This window comes from Paramisgurnus dabryanus, chromosome 20, assembly GCF_030506205.2.
Source record: "Paramisgurnus dabryanus chromosome 20, PD_genome_1.1, whole genome shotgun sequence".
NCBI classification, from domain to species: Eukaryota; Metazoa; Chordata; class Actinopteri; order Cypriniformes; family Cobitidae; genus Paramisgurnus; species Paramisgurnus dabryanus.
In genome coordinates, this window is record NC_133356.1 from 35,042,110 (window position 1) to 35,057,285 (window position 15,176).

Consider the following 15,176-nt stretch of genomic DNA (forward strand, 5'->3'; position numbering starts at 1 on the left):
GTGTTGTTTTGTAACGTTAAAGTCTTTGGTAGCCACCGGTTTTGATAGAATATCTGTTGGAAATCAGACGTTGTTTGTATTCTTAAGTTACAGACACAAGCCCTTTTGGTGTCTGTTTGTTTATTGAGTTAAACATGGTAAGGTTAAAATATCTTAGTCTCTGTGTCTATTGGTTTACTAACCTAACATTTAGTGTCCAGAAACTAACACTTAGTGTAATTCCATGGGTAACTTTATTTCAACTGCGTATTTCACTCATAAAATAACAGGCCTATCAGAAGAGAAGCTCATGAATATTACTATTACATGCCAAAACGACCTGTTTTTAGCAGAGCTCCTGAAAGAGGAGCTGTAAAAAATATATAGAGATTGTTTTTGGTACTTAAACAGCAAATATATATTCTTAAGGACGTCATAACCTAAAATAAAACTCTAGAAAGCCTAAAAATATGTGACCTTTAATTAAGAATCAACAAAGCAGATTTAGATCGGTGTGGAAAAAGCATGATCCGCCTAGATACTGAAATCTTTGCAATCGGTGTGGGACAACCCTATTTTAAAAAGGTATGCATTTTCATTTACCTACTGTGTGTATGCTCCCATAAACGCTCAATGCCAAATGAGCTGCATAACAAAAGTACGATGAGGAACTCACAACTCTATATAGAGCCATTACAGTGACAGGAAAAATATGCATTTGAATCATTTGAATCAGAGTTTAACCTCTTCAGGTATGTCATACGTTTGAAAGCTGATTTAAAAAAAAAAGTGAGACTGCTCTTAAAGCAACACCAAAGAGTTTTTTTTACCTTAAAATAACGCTTCCAAAACAGTTTCAGTCGTTCATCCACTCTAAACAGGGTGAACAGCACTTTCACATTCGCTTTGCAGCCCTCTATCGGCCAAAACCGCACTAAAGAAGTTTCCAAACGTCGGGTAGTGGTCCTGTAGTCCGAGTGAATACTACAAAAACTTGCTTTACGGCAGACCTACAATCCAATCAGAGCCAGCTATGCCTCAGTATTTATGACAGTGGGTAATGAACAATTACGCTTCTAACCTGTAGGGGGAGCAAAGAGCCAGAGTTCTTTAGTGTTGCTTTAAAGTTCCACAACATGAATAATGCATTGCCTCTAATGGTGAGCATTTCAAACACATACTCGCAAAGCACCTTCAGACCTCAATCCAGATTTAAAGGAAACTACTAAAAATAGAAAAAAATATTAACTAAATAGTGTAAAAATATGAAAGTCTTTTCATATGCCTTACTAGCACAGCTGTTACCCAGAAAAGTGAGAAAATCCGGTCTAGCATAGTGTCAGTCGAACCCGAGGTGGGACAGCTTAGAGTCTGACACAAGCCTGCAATGAGATTTAACTGAACAAATCTGACAAATTTGTATAAATAAGTAGCCAAAATAAACCCTGTAAGTATACAGTACTAACCAGTCAAAAAGTGTCTGTAGTGCATAACTAATTTAAATGTATTGATTCAAACAATTACAAAAACAAGATAATCCAGGTAGAACAATTATTGTGCAATTAAAATAGAAATTGCGTGCTGCTGGACCGATGTGTTTGTAAGGCACTTTGAAGACACCACTGCTTTGACACATTTAGCCTATTGTAACACTTAAAAATGTTTTCAAAGTCACTGAGTAATCATGTTTAATAATCATGATTATTATCAAGCAGCCTGTGCCACACTAACTCCTAAACATTTCCGCTTGTAAAGGTAAAAACAAAGATGCCTACAAGCAGTCTGCAAGTGTAATTGCATAAGTATAAATGAAAACCTGACGTGAAGCCTTCGGAGTAGGTCCTACTCGCAAGTATAATGGGCCCTTTACCATCAACCGCAAAATCATCAGTGTTAAATGCACATTGCTGGGGTTTCTAGGAGTACCACCAGACCTGATTTTGCTGTGTAGCACCTCCAAGAATAGGATGAATGGTTTTATTTACAAACCAAGAGAGAAAGAAACTAAAATTATAAGAGAGGACTAAACCATCAGGGTAGTTGTAGTGACAAACCTGTTCTTCTGGTTAATGAAGCTGTGTGCCATGTATTGCTAATGCATCACCCCTCCTCCAACGTTTGGCTCACAAATACTAGTATACACTAACCTTTTAAACCTCTCTGTCAATATTCAAAGCCTGATTGGGTTTGAACAAAGTAAACTTAGGCACTGCTAATTTGGCAACCCTCTTACACTTTCATGAGCAAACGAAAACAAAATGTATTGAGACGACAAGACACGAGTGGGACTCATTTTGAGCCCCAGAGTTGCCTTAGACCGGCCCACTTTAGTTCATGACTGACCAACTCTTTCCCCGCCATAGATGAGTTATCTCGTCAATTAAGAGAAAACATTTCCCTGTCGATGACACTTTCCTGCAAGTTTTTTCCTGTAATTCCGCTATTATCCACTACATTTTTTTAAAAACTGCAACAAAAACAAATTTTACAACAGTTAAAACTTTGTGTTTGATTTGATAATCGTTCTGAATCTAATCTCTATCAAAATTCCTTTACAAAAAATGCAATCATTTCAGCTTTTTGCTCAAAATTTGGTATTTTTGAAGAAACCTAACCATATTTAAAAAAGAACAAATGAAGATAGGATGAAATTTTTTTCCAGTTTTGTTTGTTTGTTTGTTTAAAGCAGGGTTTGTTCTTTCGTTTGCTATATTTGTATGTTTATATATTAAAAGAAAAAAACATTCCTGGAAGGTATTTTGTGAAACTTTTGTGAAAGGCTGGCAAGGAATGAGTTAAAATAATAAATAAATAAATATAATATCCAGTTCAATGCAAATACAGTAGACTAAACAATTATGGGTTTTTTTTGCCATAATCATGCAGCCCAACCATAAAGTATTTTAATATTATTAAATTAAATGTATTCAGGAAAAGGGAACAAATGTGTTTGTCTTTTCCCCTATATTTCTATTATTTAGATTACCTGTTGGGTTGCAAACGTTTGGAAACCCCTGATATACATTGTAAAAGCAACATTTATCAAGTATGCAATAAAAATCCTTTTTTTTTGCCAAATTACATAAGGTAGGCCTACCTTGTGTCAATAAAAAACAAATATAGAATGGCCTTTTAACATTCTGTTTTACTTGAGAAAACATCATATTCATATGAAACTAAGTTATGCACTAAATTGTTTTTGTTACTTTGTCTTGCAACAGGCGAAGAATAATGACTATTCATAGACCATTCATTGTCGCATCTATGACGGCGTGTCCTGCGTTTTCTATGTGTTTTAGATGTTAATGGACCCATTGCAATAATTCTTTCAATAAGTGGTCGGGACTCGGGACACAATCAACTTGGACATAAAGCGGCGGGGACATCTTCCACATGCAAATTACGCAAATGGGGCTAAATAAGTACTGGCAGCCTAGGGACAGCAACCTTCAACCCGATGGCATGCCAACACAAGCCCTCGTGACAAAAAACGACAGACCGGCCCACTGGGAATTCTCCCAGTCCTCCCCATGTCCAATCTGGGCCTGGTAGAGGATGTGGAGGTTGACATCTGAGGATAAAACTAAGAACAATGTGCTACTGAAAATCACCAACTACAAGTAACAGTAATGATGTCTGTCATGAGTTCTGTTTTTAAGAGCAGCACATTCAAAGTCAAGTGGTTTCACACATAAACAAAGGTTTGAACACAAGAGCAAACCTTGCGGAAAGATATACACAAGGTAACATTAGATATTGGAGAATGAAAACATATGTAATGTTTGACCAGCAGGCACTGGTTCACCTCATACATATCCTTCAACACGATGAACTGACTCATAGCATTCCACACATTTTCATCCAAACAAGGAAAATGCTATGATAAGACATCACACATACAAACTGACACGCAACAAGACAGTTTTTTCTTTCTTTTTTTACACCCACATCCTTAAACGTAGTTAAGTCTAAACCATTTAAAAAAAAGGTGACAGTGGCACTATTAATGGTTACTGTTTTCCATTATCTACATTTATTTATAAAGTTTTATAAAATCGTATTTATTCACTTAACACCAACGAGTTCACCCAGCTCATGCCAATAACGACCAAAAAGCAACAATTTGCCAATAATCCAGCCTGTCTGATTAATATTGGTATATGGTTGAAAATAGCACAAGCAAAGTGACTAGAATAGCAAATTGGTAAGGAGGTACTTTTATTGTTACAGGCAGTGTTGTGCCTGAACGAGTTAATTGAACGAAAAGTTGAAATCCCTGCCGCACCACTTACATAGTTTAACATTAAATAACATTATATTTGTCCTAAATCGTTAACGATTAACATATCCTGCTAACGCATATTCTGGATCTTGAAATAGACTCTGACTAAGCTCACGCTATTTAACGTGCACGTGCGGTGTGCAATACCTGCCAGTTGTACTACACGCGACGCCTCGCAGCGCTTCTCGCCCGATGTGCGGCCCCCTTGAAGCACCTGGCTAGCCTTTCAAGATATGTGCAAGCAAATACAAAAATTAAAAGTCAAGTCAATGCTAATCTAAACCCTGGTTGGATAAGGATTTAGAGTTGGATATGAAGATGAAATCTGAGGCATTTAGCTTCAGTGTTAAAAACTGATCAAATAATTGCTGTTTGTAGTTCTATATGGACTATAATGGCAATAATTTTTAAATAATATGGGAAAAAAAGAACTATAAATTAGTTCATTTTTGGAACTGTGAACTAGTTCAAATTTTGAAATATGAACTATGAACTGAACTAGTTAGGGCTGGGTTTCGATTCAAATTTCAAGAATCGATTCGATTCCGATTCTCAAGATCTTGGATCGATTATCATTGTTCGATTCGATTCAATTCGATCCGATCTGATCCGATCTTCGAGATTTAGATAAGTGTTTTTGAAAAAAGCCCGAAATGGTGCCAGATAGGGGTGCATGGCATGACCAAAAATCTATTCCATGAGTCATTTTATCAGTATATTTCATGGTATACATGTTTTTCAGTTTTTTGGATTATAAAAATGTGCAGTTATTTGCCACTCACTATAGCTTTTAACTGCTCACCACAGTTTTAAAATATGGACAATTTAAAGTTAATAATGTTAAAGTGAAAATGCCCAGATGATAACAACAGATTAAGTCTTGATAGACAGAATCTTGTTTTTAATTGAGTTATTAATTTTAAAGACTATTGAAGCTATAGTATGCATTGTATTTTGTATTTATGCATACATTACATTAAAAATAGGCAGTATGTAAAATGAACAGGTATAAATTTATGCACAAACCTACAGACAGGATAAATACCTGTATATGAGAGACGGACCTCTTTATAGATATTATGACGGGTGCTATGATGTGATGAAGTCTGTTTTGACGCTCTTTACTTTCTATTACACGTTAACATTTTCGTCTCTTTCTCGTCTTTCTGAACAAAGATGTTTGTACTATAAGCAAATTAGGCGTCAAACTACAGCGCACGTGTCACTGATATAAACGCGAGTTTTGTAATTAGCTTGCTTAAAGTTCAGAAACCTTTACAACTATTAGCATTATTATGTGTAAGAAGAACTCTTTATTTGGCGACCCGTTGCGCGCGCCTCAAGAAACCTCTGCCCGTCAGAGACCGGCTGCATGAGCACAGAGGGAGGGAGGGAGAGAGAGAGAGTTTCACTGGAGACCCGCGGTGGATTCACTGCATGGCGCTTATTATAAAAATTACACAAATAACTCGTTCATTTGTTATGAGTGGATTATTTTACATGTAGATCGCAGCTTTGAGCGTTTCTAGAGTTTTCAAAACAACCGCTTGCTTAACGTTCCTGACGGCTATGTTCGTTTTTTTAATGTCCTTCCACCTCGCGCGCATGCGTAAATTCAATGACGCGGCAAGTTTAAGTTATTAATTATTAAATCGATTCTTTGAGTTACGGATCGATCTTTAGAGATTAACATGAAAATCGATTCAGAATCGGTGAATCGATTTTTTCAACACAGCCCTAGAACTAGTTCATTTTAAAATTTGTGAATTGTGAACTGAACTAGTTCATGTAGAAATTTTACTTTCCCAACACTGGGTACAGGTCAGGGCGTAAATGTAGGTAAAGTAAAATAATTATTTTTGGGGGCAAATCATAAAATACAGACTAATTCTCATTTGGTACAGGATGGGCTTTATATTGGCATTCCATCGGCCTTCTTGCGCATGAGTTGAAAGCAGATGTTAGAATCAATTAATGGAAAACCCATGTTGGTCAACTCATATTAGTGGTTTCAGTAAGTAAAAAAATATATAATAAAATGCTTCGCAAAAACTTTAGATATTTACTGTATATCAGATGGTTCAAATGTATATGTTTGCTCTGAATGTAATTATTAGTGGAAAATATTTAAACTCCAAGGCTGCTATTGTTGTAAATGGGCTTGGTTTATTGGTTTTCAACTAAAACTTCAAGTAATCTCCTTAAAAATAAAATAAATTTATCCATCTAAAAGCCCAGAACTGACGTGATCAGACATGAAACCTAGTGTTTGTTTTCAATAGACATCTTCATCGTTGGTTAACCAGGATGCTTTTAGCTCAGCCTTTAAAGGGAAAGTCATACTTGTCCAATGTTCTGCCATTTCATGTAAATGCACGTCCGTAATAAAACACAGCTTTAACTTTAGTTCCATTATGATCTATACAAAAACAATGAAGACAAATAATTCTATAAGTAGACAAAAGCTTTGATAAGCTAACTCATAAAAAGACTTAAACAGGTGGTCTACAACAACTTGAGGCATTCTGGTTAAAGATATAAGAATATTACTTTGATATGCAAAGGAAAATGTTACAGAGTTTGTTCTCTCCCCTGACTTGTGGCTGTTTGGCTACTTGTCTAAAAGACCATTTATCATGTCCACATCACAATTTGTTTTTTATTCCAGTTTACAGCCTGTTTTCAAAGACTCTGTTTACAAAGACTCAAAGGAAATACCCTGGAATTCAGATGAATCAGATTATCTCTTTATGGAAACTCAAACAAAAAGCTCAAGAAGGTGTAAGAAAGCAAAACTTGAAGGTTGCAATGTTGTTGTGCTGAACACGACATCTTACGGTCTATCGGTCATCTGGAAGATTTCAAATATAATTCCCTAAAGCATCACTGCACACAGTTATTGTGGTCAGTCGATCACCGCTGTGTTCAAGATGTATTGCTTTAGCAGCATGAGGATAACCACCAGCAAACTTTTGCTCTTTGCTAACCTCCTGACAAAGTTATCAAAACCTACATGGTTTAGTTTAACTGACACTAAAACTTTAAATCATTATTGTTAACATTACAACGGTCTAATTTTAAACCTAATTGAACCTAGTAGGATGTCCCGAGGCCTGAGACGATCGCAAAGATCATCAGCGTCGTTAACGAAGAGTGCGCCTGTGACTGAATACACGGTAAAACTGTATGCCTTGGGTTAATATGAAAACATTGCAACAGACACTTGTAATATTTGCAATGCATTTTATGGGGCAGTATAGCAACAAAGCTATACTAATTGATAGGACACCTTAAAACTGAAACATCTAATGGAATAAAATCACGCAAAAAAGCACGCCTGGGTCTCTCCTTCTGTGGTAGGGACAGCTTTGTGCAAACTTTCTGCACCCATGACCCCCAAATCCATTACTTACACTGAAAAACCCCAAACTGCAGCAACACTGAAAGTAAGTACCCACAACTAGGATTGTTGCAGTGACAGAATTTTTCCACCTGTTAATCAGCATGTGACAAACCCGGTGATACCGGTATCGTCGCGTGGGTAGGGGCTTATAAATGCGCATGCAGGCGTGCGCATTTTACTTTCACTTTTGAATTAGAGGCAATTGTTTAAATGCAGCGCTTGCGTACGATGTGTTAAATCACTTATGAATCCACGTGCAATACGAGTGCAACAGCTGTTTAACTCAACATTCAGTTGTTGATATTTGCTCTCTCTAACAAAACTAAATGATTTAATTACAAGAAAAAAATCAAAACGAGGGTGAAAGAGGGTGAAATCAAAACCCACAACACCCTAGGGCTGTCAACGAATATTCTAAATACTAATATATATTTAAATAGTAAAAAAAATTCAAAAGGTGAAAATTAATATTCAAATTAAAAAAATGTGGGAAAAACGTCCGCGGCAGTAGAGGCGTGGTAGTCTGCTTTGTGAGTGGGCGGCGCGCTAGTGCGCCTGGTTTAGGGACAGGTCACAGGAGTCGCACTGTCCTTTTAACCTTTTAATGCTTAATCTTTTTTTATTTATTTATTTGTTTTAGTTCAGTAATTTACGGGATCTAATTTATTTAATCTACTACCAAATTAACTGCATTTACAGAAACTCTGCATAGTGTGTAAATGACATAACTGAACCAGACAACTATAGTTAATAAAGTGTTTAAACCTGCATCATGGACATGACAGGTTTTCTTCTGAAAAAAATTAATTCGAAGAAAGGGAAAAAAAATCTGTGATGTGCAGAAAATGACAGAGGCACGAGCGTTTGCTGCCCAGTGTTGCCAGATCTTGCACTTAAAAAGTGCAAACAAGAAAAATCCACTAATAAACCAAAATAAAAAATGCTTTACCTCAAAACATCAAAATATTGGGACCGTTCACATTCATACTTTAATAACACCAAAAACTTGATCACTTCATAAGCCAAAGGCAATAAACAGTTAAGCACCAAAACGGTATGCAAGTACAAAAAAGACAAGGACCTGGCAACACTGCAAGACAGCACGCTGTGAAGCAGCCTCACAAAAGCGTAAAATACACAACGCCAAGATGGAGGTTTATTGCAAAACATAATGCTACGGTTAAATTATTTTGGTCAAAGCTGTGATTGATATCTGACGGCAGAACGTTGCTATGGTTATCTCTGTGCCAATCGTCACATTTTGGGGAGTGAGTCTTGTTCACGTCTTGACCCGGCCGGCACAAGCTCTTTGTCTGCAACACGACAAGAGTCCATAACGGAGAAATAAATTTTGTTCATTTGTAAGGAAATGAGACCGATCAGTGTCGTGGATGGGGCAGGCTTCAGGGAGTTCTGTCAAGCAATGTAACCGAGGTACCATATCCCTTTGATGTCTCTTGATCTACTTGTGTAGGTAATACTTTGTCAAATATGTTTAAACTTAAATAGACTACCTATGCAAGTAGTTATGTCACTTTGCATTTATAAATGCCCAACCAGATGTTCGAATATTCGTGTTTTTTTAGAGGGAATATTTGAACTTCATTTTTGAGCAATTTTGACAGCCCTACAACACCCCCAACTGCAGCTGAGCTGACACTGAAAGAAAGTAAGCACAACACCCCAAAACTGAAGCTGACACTAGGCCTGTCGCGATAATGACTATATCAACTTATCGAGCGATTGGTGAACATGACATCTGTAGTTTTTTTAGAGGCGATAAATTACCATAGTGTTTACATGTGTTTGTTTGCAAAAAAGTTAATATAATACACATTTTAGACTGAGCTCCGCATGCACACACACACACACACACACACACACAGGGAAAGAGAAAGTTAGAGTGAGAGGTAGAGATAAACCCCATTCACACAGACCTCTGGTCCCAGAAAATACCCGTAAAATTGCCAGACAAGCGTCTGTGTGAACAAAAACTCATTCCGTTAATCTTCTGGGATCGTTGCCGGAAAGAGGACCTAGTAAGATACGCGGGTAACCCTCTGTGTGAACAAGAAGCCGCAAGAATGCCGTAATGGGCGTGTCGAAGTGAGGACGCGCGCGTCATCATCACAACAGAAGTTATGGTTCAGCTCCTTACAACGGGAGATAACATGCATATAAACATTCACCACGAGAAATGTTGCAAACTAGATTGAAGCAGTTATCAGGAAATTATATACGAGACGCATAAAGAATGACGTAGTGAGGACGCGCGTGTCATGGCAACATGAAGTTGGTTCAACTCTTTAAAATGAGGGATTTACAACATTCACTACGAGAAATGTCAGCAAACTGGACTGAAGCAGATATCAGGTAAGTTAGCTTATTACTTACTGCGTTGAAACGGAGATCATTCAGCAGCATAAAAGAATACCGCGTCACGTGCTCATTTGAGCTATAATTAACGAAATTACCCGCACGTCATCCCAACAAGATATATCGTTCAGCTCCTTATAATGCGGGTTTTAAATGCATATAAACAATCACGATGAGAAATGTCTGAAAACTGTATCAAAGCAGAAATCAGGGAGCTCGTCAAATATCCACTCTGAAGCTGAGATCATTCACCAGCATAGAACTGTGCATTCACGCGCTCCTTCATAGTCTTATCATAAACAAAAATGCACGCGAGTTGTTTCTGGAGAGAGAAATAATATATAATATGCAAACTTCAGACGCTGCGTAGAAGAGAGGGCGGGACTTTCAACAGGTCACGTGTCTTTCCGGGACCGTCACATGCCGGGTAAACTTGGCAGTGTGAATGAAAAAAAATCTAACTATTCCGGAACAATCCAGGATGCATATCCCGTGTATTTTACGGAATTTCTGTGTGAAAAGGGCTTATAGAGGGAGATAGAGGGAGAAAGAGGACAGTGACAGGCTAGATATTCATATTTGAAATATTGACACCTAAAGTACCCACAACACCCAAAACTGCAGCTGACACTGAAAGCCAGTACCCACAACACCCCAAAACTGCTTGCATTGAATTGTGAACTAAAACACACCGACCTCTTCATAAATGAATGAAACTTATACATTAAATATCTTTGCTGCATTCTTTCTAGAAGAGACAACAGCGTTTTAGCGGTTCGCATCAGCAGAGCATTGCATCGTCCATGTTGCCCTTAACAGAAGTTGACATTTGTATTTTTAAAAATAAAAAATATATATTAATTGTTCTAGTCATTATTAGAAGGCACACAGTGAGTTAGACCTGCCTTGGCCGGTGCGTCTTTTACCCATTCTGAAGGTGCCCGTTTTATCCATTGGTTTTATCGTGTTGCAGTCTAAAATTCAGCATAAGATGGGCTTAGATTTGGAAAAACATTCAGTGATTACAGATACGGTGATGATGATCATCATCTTTCTTTATACTTGTCAGCACTACCTCAAACTTAAGCGGCGTCTCTTCGGAGCTGTCATTTTCTTAAATGATCCGCTGCAATGTTTCAAATGAGCTTCTAATGCTATGCCTTTATTTTCAACGTGATCACATTATACCCAAACCATTTTGAAACTAAGGAGCCATTTGTCCTCCGATTACATACAAGTTCCTCGGCACTGCGTTTGCTATAGTCAGAAAGTCATTTTTTTTTAATACTTTGGCTTAAATTGTGACATTTTCACATTCAAAATATCTGCCAATGATCAGGACATTTTGAAAATCAGGCAAACATATCGGCAAAGAAAATCAGCATCATATATCGGCCATCGGTTGCCCTGACTTCAAAATATCGGAATCGGCCAGAGAAAAAAAACATATTGGTCGACCTCTACCAAAAACATACGGCTGACACTGAAAGCAAGTACCCACAACACCCAAAACTGCAGCTGACACTGAAAGCAAGTACCCACAACACCCAAAACTGCAGCTGACACTAAAAGCAAGTACCTACAATACCCCAAAACTGCAGCTGACACTGAAAGCAAGTACCTACAATACCCCAAAACTGCAGCTGACCCTGAAAGCAAGTACCTACAACACTCCAAAACTGCAGCTGACCCTGAAAGCAACAACACCCAAAACTGCAGCTGACCCTGAAAGCAAGTACCAACAATACACCAAAACTGCAGCTGACCCTGAAAGCAAGTACCTACAATACCCCAAAACTGCAGCTGACACTAAAAGCAAGTACCTACAATACCCCAAAACTGCAGCTGACCCTGAAAGCAACAACACCCCAAACTGCAGCTGACACTGAAAGTAATAACCCACAACACCCCAAACTGCAGCTGACCCTGAAAGTAAGTACCTACAACACTCCAAAACTGCAGCTGACCCTGAAAGCAACAACACCCAAAACTGCAGCTGACCCTGAAAGCAAGTACCAACAATACACCAAAACTGCAGCTGACCCTGAAAGCAAGTACCTACAACACCCCAAAACTGCAGCTGACCATGAAAGCAAGTACCCACAACACCCAAAACTGCAGCTGACCCTGAAAGCAAGTACCAACAACAACACCCCAAAACTGCAGCTGACCCTGAAAGCAAGTACCAACAACACCCCAAAACTGATGCTGACACTGAAAGCAAGTACCAACAACACCCAATACTGCAACTGAGACTTAAAGTTCTCACAACACCAGTGTCCACGACACCCCAAACTGACCCTGAAAATGCTCATGACAACCAAAACCTCAAGAGACCTCAAACTGACCCTGAAAATGCATATGATGTCTAAAAGCTGTTTGGTTATAGGGAGCTCACTAGCTTTTGAAATGCGGTCCATGAATGCGTCTCATTCATCCCTTTGTAAAGAGCCTGTAATAGCAACAATGGTCCCATTGCGCGCTGGTATACTTTTACCTTGGGCAGATCCCGGAGTTGGTTAGCGTCCAGCAACAGCTCCTCCAGACTCGCTCTGTAACGATAGATCTCTTCCGGTACGTAGAGCAGTGAGCAGTGCCGCTTATCGACCGACTCAACGTGACGGTTGCACCGCCACAGGGGGATACAGTGAAACATCACGGGACGATGTTAAATCCCTGCTGCTGGAAAAGTTACCACGGCAATCCAAGCGAGAACAAACACGCGTGGGAAACTGGTTGTGGCGACAACTGAAGCGCCGGATACAATTTATCAATTTCAAACGCAGACGTGTCGCGAGCAGAAACATGGAATAAAAACGTCGCGCTTTGATCCTGGGAATTTTCTTTTCCTTGTTTTCACATTTCTTGCCACATCTTTATTGGATGGTTAAGAAATGTCCAGTCTCTTTATCTCGTTAGCGTTTACATGTCTGTTTGCGTTTGTTTATTTCGTGTTTTCTCTTATCCCGGAGTTTATTTCCTCTTAGTCCAGTTTCTGACCCGGAACATTCACTCCCTCATTCCATTTTGACGTCACGATTCCCAACGGCCCGCCCCTTTTCGGTCGCCCCTCCTTCCCAGCGCGTAAACAATAACACGCACTTCCCCAAACACACACCTTGCTTTTCCTTTTTGTGACATTCAACAAGTTTATTATATTTAACCAAACCTATCTACAATATCTGTCTGTCTGACTACAGATGGATTCAAAATTTGACAGCACACTTAAAATCACCAGACATTTTTTTTTTCATGTAGACGTAAAAATAAATTAATTTCATGACTGTAAATAACGTATACACGAATCGTTATAATGTAAATGAAGAGATTTGTTGTTTTTGCAATGCTGCAATGTTATAGTGATCTTATGTAATTGTTTCTGTCTTTTTAATAGAATACTTCAAGAAAATGTGTAAATAATAAGAACTGTATAAACATGTAAACTGATGTTTTAAGTTTTTAGGGTAAACTCCCCTTCCACTTGAGCAATAGCAAGAAACTGCAGAATCTCTTAAACCTAAATAAAATTAAATCCTAATTTCTAATTTTAAAGAAATTAGTCTTTTTACTTCATTCTGCTCAAGATGTGTTTAGTGCCAAGAGAGGTTACATTACACACCGATGATGCCTCAAGAAGTCCTGAATTGTTTTTATTTATTTTTTGTACATATTTCCTGTATTTTCTGTTTAATTAAAAGAGTTTGAAAAATAAATATGGATGGACATTTGAACTTCTAAAACAAGAACTTTGTGTGGTGTGTGTGTGTTTCCTAATCTGTTATATATGGGAAAGTGATGTTTTATTTAATAATCTAAGCTAAGTGTTTGTTTTGTGGCTCGCTTCTTTTGTGAGATGTCTTGTTCTCTTTGTATTAGAGTGAAAATCCAATAAAAATAATTATTAAAAAATGATGGGTCATAAAACATGGATTAAGTTTAGTCATCTCTAGTGCATATGTTGTTGAAGCAAGTCTGGGACATACCAAATACAATAAATTCCTCAAAACTTAATCCAACTTTTCACAAGTTCTGCTAATCAAAAAATTAAACAACCAAAACTTTTTTCAAACTATCTGTTGACATACTAAAAGAAACAGATAAAGCAAAAAAGGTATTGTAAACAGTCAAATATTATGTGTAGATGACTATTTCTATAAATTATGTTTTATTAACAAAGTTCGGGATGAACACGTTCAAATAATCAACCTAATCACCTCATTACTACGACCAGCTGTCAACAGTCAGCAATCAAGTGTCCAACTGAAAATCAACTCACCTTCAACATATCAGTATTTACAACAGAACTCATGGCAATATTCATAGCAATTATATGGGTGGAAGACTCTAATATTAAGGATACAGTTATATGCTCTGATTCATTCTCAGCTATCCTAGGTATTCACACTCCATCCCAGTAGGTGGCGGAAATGTACCAAAAAGCTGGTTTGCCAAACCAACAATAAAGAAGAAGAAGAACTCACCTTCATTCCTCGATAGTTTCAGCCATAGATATGTATATAAAGGCTAGATGGCTCGTCCGCGCTGATGGCCAATTGAGTGGAACGTCCGCATTTTGGCGGCCATCTTAGGACAGGGCGCTCGCTCACTCGTAGCATTGAGTTTTAATGATGCAGGTACTTTTAAATGACCATAACTTGCTTAATTTTTTACCGATTTTCAAACGGATTGGTTTGTTATAAACGTCAAAGATGTACCTATGACACTGAATACGTATACTAAAAATAAATAAAAAATTCATGAAACATGTTAAAGCATCCAGAATTATAGCCACGTTAATAACGTTTGTAAAAAACCAAACCGTTTGTAAATCCGTCAAGAATTCAGCAAGTTACGAGCATTTTAGTTGGCGTATGTCACTCACCTTCCGTCCACAGCAGCAGGGAGCAGCACTATGGCAGCACTGACCTAAGATGGCCGCCAAGTGACGACACAGCTGACTCCGCCTTGAGCCATCTAGCCTTTATACATATCTATGGTTTCAGCATCCCTTCACCGCACAGTTGACTGGTCACTAACCAGAACAGGAGGGGATTGTTCTAGGTTCGTGCCTAAAGCGTCAGGAAGTGCTCCGGGCTCAGGCCATTACAAGCTCAGGGCCCGGTTGCATAAAGCACC

The 15,176-nt window shown here is 38.2% G+C and overlaps 1 protein-coding gene across 2 annotated transcripts in view; it reads right to left on the reverse strand.

Moving 5' to 3' along the window:
* The window catches only part of lrrc1 (leucine rich repeat containing 1), a 45,241-nt gene extending 32,170 nt beyond the window's left edge, over window positions 1-13,071 (reverse strand). For both annotated transcript variants that reach the window (XM_065249318.2, XM_065249325.2), the window contains exon 1: window positions 12,538-13,071. In XM_065249318.2, coding sequence (XP_065105390.1) covers window positions 12,538-12,696 — 159 coding nt within the window. In that variant the 5' untranslated portion in view covers window positions 12,697-13,071. The remainder of the gene's footprint in view (window positions 1-12,537) is intronic.
* Between the last annotated feature and the right edge of the window lie 2,105 nt (window positions 13,072-15,176).